The sequence below is a fragment of the Diabrotica undecimpunctata genome, chromosome 6 (genome assembly GCF_040954645.1).
Source record: "Diabrotica undecimpunctata isolate CICGRU chromosome 6, icDiaUnde3, whole genome shotgun sequence".
Taxonomy (NCBI): domain Eukaryota; kingdom Metazoa; phylum Arthropoda; class Insecta; order Coleoptera; family Chrysomelidae; genus Diabrotica; species Diabrotica undecimpunctata.
Genome location: NC_092808.1, coordinates 92,575,737 through 92,598,927, shown reverse-complemented (window position 1 = coordinate 92,598,927; position 23,191 = coordinate 92,575,737). Strand labels below are relative to the sequence as shown.

Genomic DNA, 23,191 nt, shown 5'->3' with positions numbered 1-23,191 from the left:
TTTTGCCGAATTTGCTTGCCAACGCGAACGTTGCTATCCGAGGGATGTATTTTCAGCATGATGGGGCACCCCCACACTTTTTACTGGCAGTGAGACAACATCTCAATAATGTTTATGGCAACAGGTGGATAGGACGTGCAGGTCCTATTTCGTGGCCTTCAAGATCCCCTGATTTCAATCCCGTTGATTACCATATTTGGGGACGATTGAAGCAACTAGTTTACGCAGTGAATATTAATAACCGACAACAATTAATTGATAGAATTATACATTGTTGTAATACTATTAGAAACGATCTCCAGAGTATCCGTAATTCAATACGTTAATTAACAATTCGGCAACAAAAATGTGTACAGGCTGCAGGGTTCCATTTCGAAAATCTATTTTGAATTACAGTATACTCCCTCTATAACGAACACGGTTATTACGAGGTTTCGCTTATAACGAGGTACATTAGATGTCCCGTGAAATTTCTATTGAACTATAACCCTCTATAGCGAGGTAAATTTGCTTATAACGAGAGAAAATAAGATTGAAAAACGTGTTTTTTACGTTTTGGTCCGGCCGTAGCTATAAATAAATACCCTTTTTAACTGCGGGCCGCCCGCAATAAACTTCTTACAATTTATGATGCTTAGTCGGAAATGTAAAATTTATGATTCACAAGTGTCATTGTATTGGGTTGACCATTCACACCTAATAATATGGGTCCTAATAGACAAGATGTGGAAAGTGTTTTAAAGGTTGTCAGAAACTTTATCCAATGACAAAACGCAAATGAAGAAGCATAAAACTGTTTCACATCTGTAGAAAATATGATAGATAGAATACTGGACAATTTAAAGCAGTCAAAAATGACAAAATAACTTTATACGCTTTATACATATTTACAGAATACAGTTTTTTTGTTTTAACGTATATCATTGACAGTAAAAGTAAACAACTCTTTTTTGTTTTAATGCATTTCATTGACAATAAAAGTAAACAACTTTGTTTTAAAAACGCCATTCAAACAATATTTATTAGCATCTTATATTGCTCCGAATGGCTTCACTATAGAAAGTTAATGTTTTAGAAAACTACATATTCATATATATGCACAGTATTATTGTTGTTGGATATAACGAGATCCGCTTATAACGAGGAAATTAGTCTGCCATTTCAGTTCTCGTTATAGAGGGAGTCTACTGTATTTTTATTTTGTTACCATTATTGTATCTTTTCCAGTTCTAATTTATGGGTTTATCATAACTATGTACATATTTTTAGTTTTTTTTTTTAAATTGTTCTTCGTTATTGTTAGTAGTTACTGTTTTTTGTTGTGCAGTGACTCAGTTTATCATTTCAATTAAAATGTTTGAAATTTATAACATTTGTTTAAATTAATTACCTTATAATTTGATACTTCATTATGGTTGTTCTATTTTTGGTAAGATTTGATCGTTCACTAAAAATTTAATAACAGTGCGACAACATTGTCGCATATGTCGTTTTCATTGGCTATTTATGTAGTTTAAAAATCACTTATTGCATTTAAAAAAAAATATATACCGGGTGTAATATTTAATACGAATCCCTAAATTAATTTTTCCAAAGCCAGTCCTGGAATTTTTTAGTTTTGCTAATACCAGTCGAATGCTTGATAGTAGTGTACTGTATCATGCAAAAATTAAAAAAATCAAATGAGCCGTATAAACACTACAGTAAAATGAAATAAATGGTCAATTACACAAATCACCCTGTTAATTAATAAAGAAGAGGAGTTGACATTTTTTAGTGGCCACATGATATGCTCCCTGAGGGACTCTACATATGGTAGAAGTATGTAAAGTTCCTCATGACTCACCCTGTATAACAACATTCCTTGCATCGGCATCATTTAATAACCTGTCCGGAGACCTGACGATGAACAGAAAAGTTTAGTGTTCGAAACCGGTCGTCCAAGATACAATAAACTGATTGTAAGTCTAATATTTATTTCTTTGACCTTGTTCAAGTGGACTCACATGTGCAACCGATTGATCAGGCATCAGAATAAAAGAAGTTTACCAAAAATACAAAAAATCAAGTCAGCTAACTCGTTTTCCAAAACAAGGTTTAGCTGATATCGGCGAAATGATCATTCATCTTGAACTCATGACAAATTCCAGAGCTCTCTTGCTGAATATATATCGGGAAAAAAAGTTAATAGAAAATATTAAGACAAAAACGATAATCATTGGGAAACACTCGCTTTGAATCGGATTCTGGTGATAAGATATTATAACAGACGAAAACCAAAAAAGATATAGAGGTAAGATTAATGAGTGAGAGTGATTTAAGAAGCGAAATACAACAGGTCAGAGCTAACCTGAAAGTATAAGAAAGGAAACTGAAGACTTAAAAAATGAGAATAAAAAAATAAAGGAAGAATTAGGTATCACAAACTAAACAGACATTGGAATTAATGGAGAGGGAAAAAGGTAAAATTAATGTCGTTTTGAGCGGGTTAAAAATTTATACAGCAGACTCGATAAAGTTTTAAATTCATAATGAAAAACTGTATAGAATTCCACCTCAATATGAAAATAAGATTGAAAAATGCGCACAAAACAAATGAAAAGATATGAAAATGAAACTCAAATGAAAATTATTTCGAACGAGAATCTGTTTCCAAATAATGATACAAGGAATGAAGAATTGGTCAGAAAATGGTAAAAAGGTACAAAAATCTAATATATCAGAGGAAGGAGGGGGGGGGATAATAGTCTTTTTCTTTTTGTTGGATTAGGCGACAAGGTTAGGCGACAAAGCAAAGGGACTGGAATAGAAAAGCACAACCGTAGAACTGTAAACGTCACATAGTAAGATCCAATCTCGCGCGTGTGACGTAGGCCGACTGTATCCGAAGAGGTGGACAGTGGCTGATAAATATGTAAACAATGCGCTCGGATCGAATCAGTACGAAAATACGGATTTGCGCTGGATCTTTGTTACTGGAACCTACTGTAGTAGAAACAGTAAAAACGACAAAAGAACAAACAAAATTAGCAACTTTAAACATCAAACCAATATTAAAGATAGGAAAACTGGAGAAAGTAGCAAATTCATGTAAATAAAAGTGGGAACACCAATTACTTATAAACCATCAATTAAATTTAAAATTAGTTTTTATTTCCACTTACTTGCCACTAAGATTTGATTCACTTAATAGTTTTCTAAATGACTCCTTTTTCTCCCGAAGCTTATTTCTTTTCTCCCGCCGTTCCTCCTCAGCTCTTTCCTTGACATATTTCTCAAAAACTTGTTTTCGTTCCTTAGAAGTAAGCAGCAAATATCTATGATCAAACACGATTTTGTGTAATTCCTTCTCCCAAGTACTAAAAGCAGAGACTTGCTTTTCCGTCAACATTTCTTTAAATAATTTTATTCTCGTATCTAGTGGAATAACAGCTCTTTCTTTTGCCGCTCGTACTTCGGCTTCTATGGCAGCTTCTTTACCAATGTCAATTTTTTTCGTCGGTTGAACTGCTCCATTTGTATTACCTAGAAATAGCAAATTTTTAGTAGACGTACAAACTCACAATTTGTTTATATCCATTTAGTTTAATAAATACAACAAGAAAAAATTATTAATTAGGGCGAAAATATAAACTTGTACAGAATTATATAAATATAAATAATTTGTTTATCAAATAAAACCAAAATTATCTATATTGCAGATAAAAGGATAAAAAACGATCATTAATAAATTATTTTCGTTTATGGTTATCGGAGTAAATGGCACCCTTGTATTGCTGCTACTTAAGTGGAAAAATATGTGGAGAAGTCTTGTTGGTTTTTGAATTTGAGTTCATATACATCTATGTATGTGTGATGATAAGAAAAAAACCTTATAGTACAAGATCCCACTGCAGGATCACTACGTTCATAACATAGTTTTAAATACATTTAAAATTAGGAGAATACATTGATAATAGGTTGGCAGTCACAAAGTGGCCGCAAATATTTTTAATTCAATTAATAGTAATTAGTTTTTGACAAATATTTTATTTTGTTCATTTATTTTTTAAATTAAATAAACTGCTAATGACGTATATAAATGTTTTTTAAATCAAATTAAAGCTAATTTTTTTCTAAACATGATATAATTTTGCCTGAGAAAAAGTAGTCGCAAATTAGGGTTGCAGTTGTTAAAAACGCGAGGTATTAAAGATAAAGTAAAATAGAGTTAGGGTGCAACAACACTGGTTTGACAAGTGAAGGGTGAAGGAAAAAAACAGGAAATGTCACATTTTATAAGAAATTGAGATAGTGACGCTCTCTAACAGATCTTTTATGTATTTACTATTTACAGTAGACTGGTAGATAATAACTTGGAATGTCCGTTAAATATGCCTATTTAAAATAATGCTGCGAAGGATAAAAACCAGAAATGTCCAAGCGTGCAAGATAAAAACAAAGAGGATTCACTTGAACAAAAACAAAAATTAACTACATTTCGAGTTTAATCGTTTAGTTTAGTTGTTTATGTTTGTTAGAACCGGCCGGTCTCGTTTTTATTCGTACACTCGTTGATAATAATACACGTAACAATGTCTTAAGATAGCGACGTATGTAAAAATATCAGTGATAGTACGAGAAAGAGACTGAAAAGGGGAAGAATGGTTGATGTTATGAAGATAATGCTACTACAGTCGCACGAAGAAGGACCGCCATGCAACTGCAAAAGGCTCAAATATTTCGAAAATGTAACGAGTATAGACAGAAGAAAAGTGTTAAAATATTTTAACAGTTTAGGTTAAAATGATGAACAAAACGCATATTTGGTTGGATTGATGACTATTACACCAGTTCAAAGACGACGATCCCGTCAAAACGAAGAACACACAAAATTTCACGATGCATTTTTTACTTATAAAGTTAGCGTTAAATTACTTAAGTTACCAGCTGAAGTCCGTTTGAAGAGGTCTACCCTCCGGACGCTGGTACTCACGTGAGGCATGGTTATATGTTGCCTGAAGGTAAATCTAATAAAATATTAAACATCATTCATTTTTAACAACAACATGTACATTTTTTGGTAACTTTAATTTTTGTAAAGGGTTTTACCCTAATATTTTTGTGGCTCGGGCATGTTAACCTGCTTTTAACCTGATGATGGAATTATTATTCCGAAAACGTTTGTTATTTTGATGTAGCCCTTCTAAGGGCTTTTTAAATATACCGACATACAAAGATTTAAACCTCTTTTTGAATTAAAAATATTGGGATCTTGCGATATATGTGCGACGAGCTACGTCACGCGCTGACCGCATATTTATTATTTTTCACCAAATTGGATTAAACTAAATTACTCACAATTCACAAAAATTAAACGTAAAAACGCCTTATTAAAGCGAGTTACAAATGACAGCCAATAAGAGCTACCCGAAAAATGGCGTTGTTGCCAGTTACATCGCCTTAATTTTCGACGACTTTGTTGATCTGACATTATCTACCGTTATAGAAAGATATAAACTACAACATTGCACATAACTTTACACGCTAACAACGAACGTTACATTTTCCCTAGAACCCAAATATTTTCCACAACATTTGAACACTTTAAAAATAGACCAGTAAAATTATTGAAACGTATTTCATATAAAACTAGATCTCTTCTATCTGAACGTATATTCTTTAAACAGTAAGAAGAAGGTTTCTGTGAATTTTTAAGAGATTAAGCAGATTCTGCAATAATCCACTAATTTGTTTATTAAATAATAATTTTCTCCTTTTGTCGATATTCCAACAAAAATATTTTTATGTAAAGGGTAATCGTACATACTGTCCTGTAAAAAACCATTAAAACATGAGTCACTCGATACAATTGTGGTACTTTACTGTAGTTAATTCGAAAGTGGTACGAAGTTCGCCGGGTCAGTTATTATAAACAATAGACAATAAATATAAACAAAAAAATGTCAACTTACTTATTGTTACAGGACTGACTTCCTCAACTTTGGGCTTTTTGGATGGAATTTCTTCCTCACTTTCACTATCCTCAGATGCATGTTTTTTGGCAGGCGATTTGGTTACCTCAGGTTTATTGGCAGTAGAAAGTACGTCCGGTTGTGTTGCAACCATTTTGTCCACATCAGTTCTTTTTATTAACTCTTCAGGACGTTCCCAAACGGATATCCTTGACGAAGGATTATAGAAAAACACTCGCCCGTCTCCAGTCCATACTACACACCTAAAAATAATAGTTTAAAAATTCGAAACTATTACATAACAGAAAAACTTACCAGGGCGTACCTGGTACGGGTGTGCTGGAAATAGGTCTCGATTTATCAGCAGCTTTAGCTTCCTTGGCTTTCTCATCCTCCTCTTTCTTCCTTTTAATCTCCTCCTGTAATTTCTTGATCTTCTCCTCATTCCCCTTATCCTGTTCTTCTTTAGTCAAAGCACCATTTGGTGTACTTAGTGTCTTACCTGTTTCTCCTGCAGTCTCTCCAGCTGGTTTTGTAGAAATTCCCTGGGCAGCAGCAAGCTTCGCAGCTAGAAAGTTAATAAATTGCAGAAATTATGAATATAATGGTGTGGTAAATAATTTTACCACTCCATAAAAGTTCTTATATCTATGGTTTGTGGTTTCAATTAGAATGTGATGCTTTACAATCATTTGCAGCGAAAAGCTATTTGCATATACTTTAGCAATAACCGAAATTCCTACAAAATGCAAGATTGTATAATGAGCAGACATGCAATATAGACGAAGCTTTTATTTTTAATATATTACAGACATTTTGGTTAAGAATCTGAGCGCCTTAACAACTAAGTAAAAAAAAACAGCAGAAAATTCAGTAAAACCATGTAACACTGAAAAATGTTAATAATTCATAAATTTCATTATTGTATATCAGTATATTATATACATTAAACTAAGTATAAACACAAATAACTGAAACCTCCAAGACCACCACTCTTTTGTAATATTGGTATACATCAAACTCGAAGAATTTCATGGGTTGACAGATTTATCAATAACGAAGTTTTGAGAAGAACGTAGAAACAAGAGGTAGAAATAAGTATAAAAGAAAGAAAACTGCTAAACCTAGGAACATGATGTATGGTGAAAGCTACTACTCATCATGCTGAGAAAAATTATGAAAAAAATAAGTGTCAGAAGTTGTGTATTACGGCTCAGAAATTTGAGTATGTAGTTCAAGTCAAGACTTTGCAGCTGTTTAGCGTGAAAATTCGAAACAGCCCTGATGATAGCCAACCTTCGTATCGAAGATGGTACCTGAATAAGAAGAAAGATACGAAATTGTGGAATAGTCAAGAGCAATTTTACAATTCAAGTTCAGTAATGTTAGTACATTCATACTAAATACAATATAAAGCATTTATAGTAATTTAATGCTTTTGCTACATATTTCTACATCTACATCATTTTGCTACATCTCGATTGTGAAGATAAAGATAATAGTTCTTTCAATATCCCTTTAACCTTAGATGAACTTAACTTTGCCCTTAATACTACTAAAAACTCTGCTCCTGAACCTAATAGTATACCTTTAATATTCTTGAAAAAAATGTCAGAAAACGCTAAATGTCTTCTCAAAAATTTTCAATCAAATATTGATTTGAATCTATCTATCTTTATAATGGAAGTTGGAATAATATCTTTCCAACTTTGCACGAACACAAATTCCCTCATATAGACCCATCTCACTCACCAATGTAATGTGCAAAGTCATGGAAAAAATAGTTAACAAAATATTGCTATGGATGTTAGAAGAAAATTACCTCCTGGTCAACGAGCAGAGCGGATTTCGACAAAATCGAACTACTACTGATAACCTTATTCACTTAGAGCCTGAAATTCTGGAATCTTTTGCGAACAAACAGGAAACTATTGCAGTGTTTATAGATATTACCAGAGCATTTGATACAGCATGGCGTTATGATATTATCAGATCACTACACACATGGAATATTAGAGGTAATATCATTAATTTCATTTCAAATTTTCTTATACAACGCAATTTAAAAGTAAGGGTTAACCACTGTACGTCTTTAATGAGACAACAAGCAAATAGTACACCTCAAGAGACTGTAATAAGTACAACAAAACCCTAATAAGATCTAAAATAGATTACGGTTCCATAGTACATGCATCTGCCAAAGAGTCCTTATAACATCACCTTGACGTTATTCAAACTACGGCATTAAGAACAGTCACAGGGGTATTCGAAACCAGCCCAATAGAAAGTTTGAGAGCAGAAACTGGAGGGGCACCACTTAAATGTAGAGGGATGAATTTAACTCTCACATATGCATTTGCCGCTAATTATAATCCGAACAATCCAACTAGAAATAACGTATTCACTGCTCATTTTAAAAACTTATATACTGAAAATAGGAATGTGAAACCACCATTCTACGAAAGAGTTTAAAGCCATGAGAGACAAACTCTCATGGCTTTACAAATTCCAATACCAAATAGCTATTACAACTTCATAAGAATTCCTCCTTCTTGGACAATAAGCATTCCTCAATCCGACACATCCTTAAATATCTTTAGAAATAACGATACTCCCTACTCCTTAATAAAAAATACCTTCATCAACAAACTTACAAAATTGTTTAACTTCTATCACGTATATACAGGTGCCTCTAAAACGTCTACTGTAGTTCGGCCAGCTGTCGTTACTTCAAATATTACACTTGAGTATAAATCCTTAAGCTGCATACATACTGGCGAGTTATATGTCATCTACAAGCTCTTACTCATATAATTATTGATTCCCTCATTTTCATCAATACCATTAACCAGCTTTACACAACATATCTAGTTGCTCTCCTAATTAAACAATTAGTGAGCAACACAGTTAATTAATTAAAAAATAATTAACTGTGAATTAAAAAAGAACTAACTACCATACAAAACATATATAAATACAAAACAGCAATAATACTACACAATGTCTACGGGTTCCTTCACACAATGGACTTCAAGGGAACGAACAAGCAGACCGCATTGTCCAACAAGCAAGAAACAGTAAAACCGCGAGTGAAGTGAGAAATGTAGTGCTAAATGACTTAATATTGTTTGTTAAGGTGCAGGTCGAAAATTTGTGGCAAAACCAGTGGGACAGTTCACCTTCAAAACTTCGCGAAGTGAAAACATATGTAAAACCATGGAAATATCAAATTTCCAACAGAGCTCGTTGGAAATTACTCGACTTCGTCCAAGACATACCCACGGGCATATAATCGGCCAGACTAATCCTCCTTTATGTGACAATTGTAATGTTTCACTCAGTGTTAAGCATGTCCTTGTAGAGTGTCCAAGATACCAGTTGCAGAGACAGACCAACCACATTATCGGATCAGAAGTGAAATCTTAGGAGAAAAATGTAAAATTGAACAATTATTGAAGACATTATTATACTTAACAACAAAAGTTAATATTTATAAGTCAATTATCTCATGTATATGTATATATATCGCTAATATACTCAGAGATTGATGCGACAATGTATGTAACTAAAAAAAAGTAATAAACAATAAAGTAATCACAGTAGTCACAGTTTGAATCAATTTTAAACCTTCGAAATAACGTAAACTATACAATATAGTGTAAATGTCAATTATTAAAGTAACTTATGAATCGTAAAGTTAAATTGAGATCTCTAGAGTAAAGTAGTGTAAAAAATTTAATAATAAGTTTAATAAATAATAAGTGAATAAAAAGATTATTCGTGAGTAAAAAAACAATAGCGCGAGTAGACAATAGTGTAGATAAATCGTATATAGATAGGCGTAAAACTAAGGTAACTATTTTTACATTTACTAAGATTAATACCAAGAAATTAGTTATAAGACAAACGGTATATATGTAAATATTGTAAGCACAGATGACAATACTTAATTATTGATAAAAAATTTGAGAGGCAATACAGTAAGTAATCTGAGAGAATTTTTTTTAAGGAGGGATGATGTGACTATTCTAAGATATTATAATGATTAAATTGCATTATTATTTTAATTAAAATTGTTTTCAATCAAACTCTGGGACACACGTAATAATCGCGGAGTGTGTCAAGTTTAATAAAGTAGTTGAGTTTGCAAACTTGCAAATAATCCAATCGGGGCCTTGTTTACCACGCACTAGTCCCACAACCAAAGTTGACCTACTGATCGACCAATATTTTCATAGGCAAGGACGATTATAAAAAGAGTAAACAATGAAATTAAAAAAGAGTTGATAATTAAAGTCAAGCTAGTAAGTCGGTAATCGTATTCAAGATGTAAGCATATGTAAGTAATACATCGTTCAATAAGTAATGTCATCTAGTAGCTACTCTGTTGTAAATAATAAAAAATAAATATGTAATCTCACACTTTAATATATTAATCAATCTCTCTTAAGTCAAAATGTAGTTCCATAAATAATATCCATCCACAAGAACGTATCAATTTTTTTATTATAAGCTCACAAAAGCAAAACACTAAAATACTAAATGACTTAGGAATACGGCTTATGCGAACGTGTTTGTCATTTCTTAAGTCGACGCAAATCACAGTTTCAGTTATTTTTGTAACAATTAGCATTACAACTTACTTTCTAAATCTTTAAGTGGTTGGGGTTTTTCCCAAACAGATTCTCCTTTTTTGGCATTGTAGTAATAGAATCTTCCATCTGGAGCCTTGTGTTCTGTCCATTCAGAAGCTTTAGCTATTATCTCGGGATCAATTTTTGACATAACAGCTGCTTCATCTATAGCTGCCAAAGCACCTCCTAGGATAAATAAAAACAATATTTATTTCCAATTGGAATTCTTAACAATAAACATAGAATTTTAAAAAATGTTTTGTACTGTATAAAGTCTATGTAATAAGTATGTAATATAAGTCTATGTAAAATGTAAAAAAAAGTAATAAGGTCTACATTCATTTATAAAGACATACATTTTTAACTACAGCTACTGTTCATTTAACATTTTTTACTTTTAAATTATCCATTATGATTTTAAATTATTTACTGTTCATTTAACATTTTTTACTTTTAAATTATCCATTATCATTTTAAATTATTTAGATTGTGAAATTGAAATTTGTTATTAATGTAATGTAATATGAAATTATGTACCTGAAAATAAAGCAGGTGGGATGGGCCATGGTGCTCCCGGGGGTACAGGCCAACCTGGTTGGCCTGGAGCACCTGGCCAGGGACCAGGAAGTCCTGGCGGTGGCATTCCAAAAGGAGGGAATTGTCCAGTCGGTGGCCCAAAAGATGTAAAGCCTGGTGGAGGGCCTAAAAGGGTATGTGGTGGTGGAATCTGTGTAGGAATCGCTTTCACTACATCCGGTTTGGGTTCATCGACAGCTAAAATATTGTATTATTACTATTACTTATTATTCTTTCTGAATTCGCTGAGGAAAAATTCAAAATTAAGAGAATATAATCATAATAAATGTCTAAAACAAGTTTTGTACGTTCTTTTATAATCCCTTTGCGGACAATCTTCGTGCTAGTTTAAGTGTGCACATATTTTAAAAAGATATCTCACGTCGCAGTGTGTATTTTCTTTTATAATCAATATTTAAAAACATAATTGGGTATAAATTTAATAATTTTTAAAAGAATTATAACTGAATATGTGAACATAACACATTTTTTTTAATGTTTTAGGGATATGGCAACATTAATAATATTAGCAGAAAATAGAAAAAAAGCAGAGAGGAATAATTATGAACTTTTCTATCAAAAGTTACATAATTACAGCTGCGTAACTACGCCTGAAACATAATGTCATACTAAAGAAAGATAATTAAAAAATCTTTACTAATATACAATATTTAATTATCAAACAGGATCTTTCAGTTATTGTGATTTAGGTTACTTACTCCACAGTCAACCCGGTATCTGGCAACACCAAAAATAGCTGGCAACACTCAATAACACATTGTGATACAAAAAAATCTGAATTTGACAGTGGAAAGCGGTTTTGGAATTCGTTGCCTAGGAGCAACATTATCAGTCAAGAAACATTATTTGGTACTAACAATGAAGACCTCAAAATTGTGTTCATATTTAAAGAACTGTTTAACTAAAAGACATTTTGATTTAATAAAAAAACTTTTACTTATACAGCGTCCTAGGATTCAAAAATTATAAATATAGGCCTAATTCTAACAGTGAAATGATAAAAAAAAGTTTTGTTCAGTATAAAACAAAGCAGCATGTTGCATTTTATACACTGCGCAGGACTGAGTTTTACAAAATCTACATCTTTCTTTAGCGGTTATTTATTTATCGTATGGCACTTGACACATTCACATTTAAATTTACATATACATATTTTGAATGAAACATAATACATATATGTTTACAAACGAACATCTAACTTGTTTATGTAGTCTATCGACTCTGGAGTCGCCATTAGGAAATCCTATGACCTGCCTTGATAGGATCTTGTGGGACACTGTTCTATAATGTGACAGATGGTTTGTGGTTGTCCGCAGTCACAGAGTGGGGATGGTCGTTTACCCCATTTGTGCATCATGTAACCGAATCCGCCGTGTTGGGTTCTGATTCGGTTCAGCATAGTCCATGGTAAGTCAAAACCTGGTGGATTTTGTGTGATGCACGGTAAGCTGCTATTTTATTGTTCCATCCATTCTCGAGTCCAAGTGGTCGTTAAGTTGAACTCATTTTCCACAGCAGTCTGTGCTGTTTTCATTGGCGGTCGTCTGGAGCGTAGACGGTTACCGTTAGCAGCATCTATATCTTGATGGATTGGCAGGATCTCGTTACTAATTATCTTTCTGTACTCACTAGTGAGGAAGTGTATGCGCCGTAGTTTGGGTGGTGGAATGTGGCTCAGTATTGGGAGCCATTGCGTAGGGGTGGATTTGATAACACCAGCAATCATTCTCATTGTATTATTCAATTGGGCAAAGCCAGGCTGAAGAGCAGTACTCCGCGGTAGAAAAGACAAGGCCTAGAGCAGATGATCACAAGGTGGTAGCCGATGCTCCCCATGTTGTGCCGCACAGCTTCTGGATGATGTTGTTTCTGGATTTAAGTTTTTCCGCTGTTTTTGACAGATGTTCCTTGAAAGATAGAGTTCTGTAAAGAGTTACCTTAAGGTACTTTAGTGTTTTATTGTAGGCGAGTGTGGTGTTTTCGAATTGGATGTTGAGTGGTTTTCCTGCAAGCTTGTTGTTTAGGTGAAAACTGGAAACCTCTTTTTTGGTAGCGTTTGGTTCGAATCTCCATTTACGGAAATACTTTCCCACTGTGTGTAAGTCCGCCGTGAGGATTTCTTCTCTTTGTTCAAATGACTTACACCTTGTTGCAAGGACCCAGTCATCGGCGTAACCAAACTTCCGTGAACTGGTTTCTGGTATATCAGCGATGTATAGGCTAAAGAGAAGAGAAGCTAGGACAGATCCCTGAGGCAGTCCATTCTTTAGTTTTCTTGGGGTGCTGATGTAGGTTCCCATGACTACTTGAATCGTTCGGTCGGCTAGCATGCTGTTGATTATTCGAGAGGTGGATTTACAGGAGATTGTACGGAGGAGCTTGTATAGCATGTGTTCTCTCCAGACTGTATCGTAGGCCGCTGTTAGGTCTATAAATGCGGCTGCAGTTTTAAGTTTTCTCTGGAACCCTGTCTTAATAAATGTGGTAAGTGAAAGAACCTAATCTGCGCAGCTTCTTTTCGGTCGGAAACCCGTCTGAGCAACCGGTATTGATTCAAGAAGCTTTGGACTAATTCTGTTCGATAGTAGGACTATTGGTCTGTAGTTTTTAGGGTTATTATCATTTGGTTTCCCTGGTTTTAATATGGCAATGATCTTCGAGCGTTTGAGTTCCTGTGGTATGGTACCGGTCTTCATAATGTCTGTGAAAAAGTGGGCCATCCATTCTCTCGCATATTTGCCGCTGTTAATTAAGAATTCGGGATGAATATTGTCAAATCCAGGGGCTTTACCTGGCTTTACATCCTTGAGAGCTATAATGACTTGTACGCAAGTAAAAGGGCGGGGGAGTATTCAGTTTCTGCAGATTGGAATTTTAAAGTTTTGAGCTCTCGTTTTACCTTGATTGTATGTGGCTTGTCTTTCGGGGCCCCAGATGTCGATAACAGATGTGAGGCAATAGTGTTTGGGTTAATTATTGTTTTGTTCCTTGTTATGGGAGTTCCGCTTCCTAATTTTCTTAGTAGTGTCCATGCTTGCCTACTTGATGTTTGATTAAGACTTACTACAGTTTCCGTCCATTTTTGTTGTCTTGCTACATCTAGGCTATGGAGCAGTTCATTGGCTAATTCTTGATCGCCGCTTTCAAGGAATCACATCCATCGAGGGATGTATGTGATTATAGGAATCTGGGTTCCTGCCTCTATGATCACAGGACCGTGTTGGTTGTGTGGGAAGTCGTCCATTACTTTTCGAGAGACTGTTAGAGTTGCCCGTTTTTATTAGTAGAGACAATACATAGATCAGGATTGTACACCTTCTTTCATGCTGCTGACATGAATGTAGGTCGGTCTTTAGCATCAAACTTAAGTGATAGATGTTCGTCCTCCGCCCATTTTACTAGTGCATTCCCATTGCTGTTGCATTGTTTATATTTCCACTGATCATGGTGACTGTTGTAGTCCCCCACGTATATTGACGGGTGAGGATGTGTGTGGATGACTTGAGCTGGCCAGGATATAGCTGGTTGGTGGTAGGTGTTAGTAACAGTGATGCTTCCAATTTTTACAACATTGTGGATTTGATCATTAGTACACGTGGAAACAAGGTGGGCGTTTTCTATGTTTTGTTTAACGTTCGTTGCAGTGCCGTATGATCGATGATACGTAGCACCCAGTAAATCGAAGCCAGGTATGTTTCCCCTTTTTCGCAGTTGTTCTTCCGTTTCACAGTGTGTTTCCTGTAGAGCGACTAAGTCGATGTCGTTATCTTTCAGAAAGTACAATAGCTCTTTCAATAGCATATGCTTTCTACATTTATGTGACAAATTCGGATCATACGTCCGAGTTTTCTAGTCATTGGGTCCTGAGAAGGGCCATTTGTATAATTGTTAATTTGCCTTCTGATAACGTTTAATGGCATTGTTTGCAATGTGTCTCTGGTCATGAGATCCTGAGATTATCTGACCGCCAGTATTTGCTAGTTCATTTAGCGTTACCCAGGGTGCACGTGTAGTATACTACTACGGACACGAACTAGCTCTACACCCCAGCGGGTGTAGAGCTTTTAGAGTGTGCCTTTAGCAGTATAAAGTGGCCAGTGACCTAACTGTTCTGGTAGCATCATCAGGTCTTACAGCAAGATAATGGCGAATTATGTTATGTATATTGTATATAGGAAGACTAGAAATTGATGACCATGTTATCTACTTCTCTGAGGGATAAAACAATTGTCCTTAACAATATGGCGTCGCATTTATCATAAACAAAAACATTGATAAATCTCTAGAAAACGTTACTCCTTGCTCCGAAAGGATAGCGCTACTATAACTTTAATGTAAAAACACTATACTAAATCTAATACAAGTACATGCACCCACAGCAGACAAAGAAGAGAATGAGGAGAAGAATTTTATGCAGGAATAACGGACATCACAACAAGCCTCAAGAAGCACCACATCAACATTATACTAGGCAACTTTAATGCAAAAATCAGCAAAGAAAAAGTAGCTGCTATCACCGAAGGAAAATTTTTAGGCACACGCAATGGCAGGGGTGATCATCTTTACTTTAGAACATCTTTGTACATGGTTGACTCTCAATCCCGCAACTAGTACTAGCCAGAAGTACACATTTGTTACCTGCCCTTTTGACAACTATAATATTCTTTTGTTCATCGGATTTATAAACATAGGAACCCCTGTCACGTTTTAGCAAAACTTGATCAGTAACCAAGATACAACCTGCTATTCTATTTGAGCGAATAAAGCCCAAGATAAGGATATTATAATTTTCCTGCAAGTAATGAAATAATCTCAAACTGGAAAACAATTGTCACAAAAAATCATTGAATTCTGGGGGCATCCAATGTTTTACGTAGTGCATTGACTGAATATGCACCGACACCCAAGGATTCTGGTTGTAACTTGTAACCTCATTTATGAGGCTTATTATGTATGTTTTGTCCTAAATTGCCGAATATGTACTTTGTATGCAATTATAACCTCATCTATGAAATATCTGTTTTTTAACTGATACTTACAACAATTTGTAGAAACATGATCTAATTTTGAAGTAGCTTTCTTTTGTTTCTTCTCTTAGAAGTCACTTCTAAATTATCATTGACATGGATCAGTGTTCTCAGTTTTTTAATTTTTAGAGGCAAAACCTCAGCAACAAGAGGAATTCTTCAAAAGGAACAATAATATTCTATTGCTGGCAGCTGTAGTACCCTCATAAAAATCAAAATGGATAAAAAGTCTGTTATTTCGGAAGTGTTTGTGTTAACACTTATACCAGTTTTTTGCGTACTGTATAAATTCGTCTGGTATACAAGATCATTTATTAAATTTAGTAAAGAAAACCTCGTAAAGTATTCAAGAATCAACTCTACTGCATTATTGCGTCTAGGTGGATTTTCCGACGGAATGGTTTTTAGTTAACTTTCAGACCAGTTATAATATACTGACTCGACTACTGTTTTGTATTTATAAACCTCCCAAAATACAAGTACACACAGACAAGCGAGATCTGGCGGGTGAGCTGCGCGAAAATAGAAAAGGACTTATTCTAAGAGAGATAGGAGAGGTACTTAATCGTGGATGTCACAAATGCGTAGTTGCCGTATCAAAAATTTAGTTGGGATCTGAAAATTACGTTAGTAGATATTTCAGTGGTTGTGTGGATGTGTGTGTGATAAACTTATTAACCACGAAAACAAAATAAAAAAAATAATAATATTGAATAAAACGTAGAAAAAACTGTTAATAATATTTATTTTCGTAAAACGTAATTAATTCCCGAAGGGAAGGTATTTTTGTATGTATCGCGGACAGATGCAAATTATGTCTTAATGATCACTAAACTAAACACAACACAGAACACACGTTCTTTGTTTGTTTTTCTAAGCCAGACGATAAACACAAGTATTATCGGCCTTTTATCTTATGATATCATTGCTTACAATATCATATTTCGTTTCCCATTTACGAAAAATGCAACGTATCGAAATATTAAAGTGTCCAGCATATCTGTCTGTAGTAAATAAACATATTGGAGAAACACATTTCAATTTTTTTGTCATTTCTATTTCACATGTGTTTCACATTATTTACTGGTAACCTAATGTACTGTAATTTTTTATTTATTTATTTATTGTAACTTAACTTAAATTAAATTATTTAAATCTGAATTTATTTTGAAAATGAGTATTATAATTACCAGTTAAATGAGCTACACGTTCTTGCATCTTTTTTAAATCAACTAAGACTTTATCTGCATTAGCTTCTTCGGTTGTAAACTTAAAAACATTGAAAATTATTTCTCGTGCTCGAGATCCCAAAGGTTTGCCTTTTAATACACTTGCCATTTTAATAAATATAAATAATAGTTTATAATATAGGGCCACTCCAAATAAAAATGTAAATACTTGACAACACTGTCAGAAATCTAGCACTAATCCCACGATGTGAACTCGTAGCTGACAGGAATAGAAATGGGGAATCCCTAATCCATTCCACTTTTCAATTTGTTCTACGCGCAACCCGCCAGCTCTCGCTTGTCGGATATAAAATTGTCATCACACTCTTTGGGGCTCCAGGTTAGATAGCACTCAAGAAAATCGATTGGTAGATGCCATCGACAATACTAACATGATTATTCTTAATGATGGACGACCGACCAAGATAGGTAGACCGAATGAAAGACCTTCCATTATTGATCTCACTTTAGTTTCTCCAAGTCTCGTTAGCCTTTTAGAATGGAATCCTATTAACGATACCCCTGGATCTAATCATTTTCCTATTTCAACATTGACGAACTAAAAGCTGGAATGAACACTTCTAGATGTACTGCCCCTGGTAATGATTTTATTACATACGACATCATTCAACATCTACCCGAGGTTGCTCTCGAATATATAATAAAAATATACAACGATTGGTGGGTAAATGGAAAATATATTGAACAGTTTAAACAAGTCACCATTTCTTTAATATTAAAACCTAATAAAAATAGAAACTTAGCTCCTTCCTATCGTCTTATATCCTTACTATTATGTATAACTAATACGTTTGAAAGAATGATAAAAACAAGGCTATAGTCGGACAATTTTCAATTAAAGGTGACTAATCTACAAATTGAACTAAACGGTAGCGGCAACCATGTAAAATGTCAGCAGTAAATTCTTACCGGGGTCATTTTTATTGTGTATCCTTCGCCCATGTAAATATGTAAAAAAGTAAGATAAAAAGAGATAAAGTCTCATAAAAATTTTCCCCCGTAACAATATAAATTGGTGCAATTCACGAGTGTATAGTGAGACAAGTTCATTGAATAGTTTGAAACATCTGTAAACTTATCAATATTTTGCTGGTCTATATATATTTACGTTCTTAGAAAGAATGGGAATGAGAGAAATTTGATATTTTAGTTTATTCGTTATACATTAAATATGTGCGTAGGCGTAGTGTGCTTTATTTCTTGGGAATATATTTATTAAATATACTTTATTATTAACTTTAAATAGTTTTGATGTAAGTAAAGTAAATTTGAGGCAAGATTATTCTTTATATAGTATTAACCCATTAACGGCCACTCAATATACAAAGAGAAATTTGACAATTAATTTATTAGATTGGAATAAAAACGCATAAGTTAAGACTAATTTACAACCAAAAAGATTTTTTGTCGCATTTTCAAGAAAAACAGTACAATTTTTAGTAAAGGAACATATTGTATCTTAAATGTTAATTAAATTTTACGGTGAAAATTTTCGAAATATTCGGGATGTAGATGCATTCTACACCTTTTGCATAAATAAATAGTATTACTTTTGCACATCCTACATTCTTGCACTACCGTCTCTTTTTGTAATGTGGCCAATATTGTCGAATCTGGTTTCATTTGGTAAAGCAAATTTAAATTGACGTCCATGTACTAAGTTTGACACTGATGTAGCGGTTTCTTCACTATTATAAATTATAAATATAAATCTATGTCGGCTCATGCTTTCTTTTATAATGTGCACTTCTTTATCCCCATCCTTTAACTAATGCATATCAACTTGAAGCAGAGTGTGAACGAGATAATATACATAATATGCTAATAATTTTTGTTTAAATCTATGTTATTCATTTCAAAATCGTGACGGTTATTCTGCGATGTATAAATATTTGTAAAATATAGAATGTTCTCAATTAGTTTTTTATCAAAAAAGAGTGAAAAAACTTCAATATATGACTTGCCTCCATGCTTGACTTTTATATTGACTAAATATCAATATTAGACTGATGTTGAATTACTACTGAGCACGAAGGAATATCTGTTGTTACAACTTGAGACAAATTTGGATTTACTATTTTTGCCTGGTTTTTTCTTTGAACGTTTTATCTGTGGTTCAGAGGAATATCATAATCAGAATCGTCAGAATTCGCAATCACTTGTATTTTATATGTACCTGCAATATCCGATTTTATTGATTCTTCACAAATAATATTATCATCAATGTCTTCTACATCAGAAACTTTCTAATCTAATCTCGGCGGCAAATAAACCACATTAAGTGAGTCAGCATTTTCACAATCTGAGTCTTCTTCTAACAAAGCTATTAACTCTTTAGTAGTTAATGCCATCTTCATTTCATATTTCGAGAATTTACTAAAATAAACAAATGCACTACTATATACAAGTATTCACATGATAATAGTTTAGCTTACTTCATTTTAATTTATATGAACTTCATACTATATTTTTATATTTATATAAACAAATAAACACAAGGAAACTTTCAAATTAAGAAAAACAAATACAACGTTTACAGCACACAGCAATTCTATAAATAGAGAAGGATGTGCAATTACGAGATCATATATTAAAATTTCAGATTGTTTAGTCTAATGAAAAAAATAAGTATTTTCCAAAGTTTTCTGTTTTTTGAAGTTCTGTATTAGGTACTCTCAAATGAGAATAAAATTTTACTTTAATTTATTAGACAACTATAAGACACCTGTCAAAAGACACATGATAATTTAATAATTATATTGGTCTTAGATTTAATTTTTACGTAATTACTTATGTGTTTAAATAAATAATTAAATCAATTCAAATCAAGTCAAACCAAAACAAATATAACGTTTATAGCAGACAGCAATTCAATAAATAGAGAATGAAGTGCAACGATGAGATTGTATGTTAAAATTTCAGATTGTTTCGTCTAATGAAAAAATAAGTATTTTGCAAAGATTTCTGTTTTTTGAAGTACTGCATTAGGTAGCCTATAATAACAATAAAATTTTACTTTATTATGTTAGACAACTATAAGATATCTCTTAAAAGACACATGATAATTTGAGATTAAACGACTTACCTGTAAGGAAGTTCAATCATAATTATACGAGCTTCATTCCATCAGTCTAGAACACAAATGGCATCACTGCTTTGCTAGTGAAGTACACACTAGTCGAAAGTAAATAAACCAAATCTTCATCCGGTCACCCCCGGTCTGGCCTCATTCTTGCGTTAGTGAAAGTCGATTATGTAATTGGGGTGGAAGGATGAACCTCCGGAGGGGTGGGTTGTTCTAGACTGATGGAATGAAGCTCGTATAATTATGATTGAACTTCCTTACAGGTAAGTCGTTTAATCTCAAATTATACTTCGCTTCATTCCATCAGTCTAGAACACAAATGGCAGTTGTTTAGAGAGTTTACATGATCGACTAGGCTTTAATAAATCATACAATTTAAGTACTAATCTTTATTATATAGCAGCTAACCAATATGAATAATTAAACAGGCACTATATTTTACTTCTTAGGTAATGAGGTAACTAATCCTAACAATGAAACTTACTTCTTCAAACAAAGTATTTCTTATAACCTAAAAATATTTCTAGCAAATTCTGCGGGGGTTTCGATTGGTCTATTATAATAGTTAAAAAATATTTCTGAATTTTTAGACCAACCTGCAGTAGCTTTTATGGTATCGATTGAAACTCCGCATCTAAGCGCTGCTGAAGATGACGCATGCCTGGTACTGTATGGGGTAAAGGTACTTACATCGATACCACTCATCTTCAGAACAGATTTTATCCATCTTGAGAGTGTCTGGGTAGAGGCAGCCCGATATGGTTTCTTGTAAGTTATAAATAGACGCGTTATATTTCCCCTCAAGGGTTTTGTGATATTAATATAATGTAGTAAAGTGGAAGCCACACAAAGTTCTGGTTTATTATAGAAAAACGGAAGACAAAGTTTAGGTTGACTTTTATTAGGTGCTGAAGTTTTTAGCAATTCTGTAATTATTATTTCAATTCGATCATCGAAGTTGGAAATGTTATTAATGTGAATACTGTTAATAGTTTGAACTCGGTGTGCAGTACATAAAGATATTATGGTAACCAACTTTAGCGACAATTGCTCTAATGTAAGATCTTCCAACGGATATAATGTTGACACATACTCCAGAACGTTATCGGGATTCCAAGTCTTAGTATATTTTGGAAATGATGGCCTCAATTTAAAAATACCTTTAAGATATCTATTAAGAGCTTCAGATTGTTTAATATTTGGTACTATTAGAGAAATAGCCGATCGGAATGTATTTAAAGTGGAGTAACTACTTCCCCTTTCATATTCTGTTAACAAAAATTGCATAACATCTTTATCAGATGCATCAAAACAGAGCAATAGGTTTTCTTGACAATATGACCACCATTTCCTGTACGCCACACTGTACTGCTTTATTGTAGATTCTGACAATGATGCCAACATTATATCTGTTATTTCTACAGAAAAACCCTGGTTTAGGTACGCTCGCCGGATACAATCCCTGCCACCAGGGTAATCTTCGACCATATGGGGTGGCTGCAATTAAAGGGAGATAACATTAGGTCTCTTTTTGGTTTAAACAAAATGGGTCTAAATTTTAGAAGTTTTAAGAAAACTGGATACCAACATTGAGCTTCCCAAAGAGGAACCACCACAATCCCTTCTGCTTTATCTAATATTATTTTATTAAGTACTCTCATAACCAACGAAAACGGCGGAAAAGCATAAAATTTGTAATTGTTCCAATTTAAAGTAAAAGCGTCTATAGCGAATGAATCGGGATCTTTCTTCCATGACACATATTTTGGACATTTAGTATTAGATATTGAAGCAAATAAATCAATCTGCGGTTTGCCAAATGTTTCCACTATTTGGTTATATGCTGCTTGATTTAACGAATATTCCGTATCAATAGTTAGCGAACGTGATTCCGCGTCTGCTACTGAATTACTTTTTGATTCTATGTAGGATGCAAAAATAAGGATATCTCTAGTCTCACACCACTGCCATATACAGCGGGCTAAATAAGCTAGCTTAGGATACTTTATGCCTCCCATTTTATTGATATAAGAGATAGCAGTGGTGTTGTCAATTCTTAAAAGTATTGAGCAAGATCTTTTATGTTTAGCAAAACTTTTAAGACCCATATAGGCAGCAAGTAATTCTAAATGATTGATATTAAACTTTTTTGTATCTTCTGACCAAAAACCATGAATTTTTTCTGCATCACAACAAGCTCCCCATCCAGACAAGGAAGCATCCGAATAAATTATCATTTGATATGTAGATTGCTGCAAAGATGTTTTTGCTTGTGGTATGGCTGATATCCACCATTGCAATTCAGTTCGAATATCGTTATCAATTAATAAATGTCTATTATAGTCCCCACTTTCTCTTTTTAAAGCTAAATATTTTTTCCGTTCGAGGACTTTGGTGTATAGGTAACCGTATTTAACTGCAGGACAAATTGATATTAGAGAACCAATAATTCTCGCAAACCGACGGATTTTACAAGCTTGAAACTTCAAAATTGACCGAATTATTGTTATTGTATTGGTAATTTTCACCTGAGTTAGAGACAATGACATATCAACGCTGTTAAAGATAAACCCTAAAAACGTTATTTGTTGAGTTGGAATGAGTGTACTTTTCTTATAATTAATTATGAAACCCAATTCTAGAA

The 23,191-nt window shown here is 33.6% G+C and overlaps 1 protein-coding gene across 1 annotated transcript in view; it reads right to left on the bottom strand.

The window, feature by feature from the left end:
• Window positions 1-23,191, bottom strand: part of LOC140443559 (transcription elongation regulator 1) — a 91,627-nt gene that overhangs the window by 54,623 nt on the left and 13,813 nt on the right. Inside the window, exons 5-9 of the mRNA XM_072534886.1 lie at window positions 11,126-11,362; window positions 10,598-10,774; window positions 6,270-6,522; window positions 5,955-6,217; window positions 3,165-3,525 (exon numbers count right to left, since the gene is read on the bottom strand). Coding sequence (XP_072390987.1) covers window positions 3,165-3,525; window positions 5,955-6,217; window positions 6,270-6,522; window positions 10,598-10,774; window positions 11,126-11,362 — 1,291 coding nt within the window. The remainder of the gene's footprint in view (window positions 1-3,164; window positions 3,526-5,954; window positions 6,218-6,269; window positions 6,523-10,597; window positions 10,775-11,125; window positions 11,363-23,191) is intronic.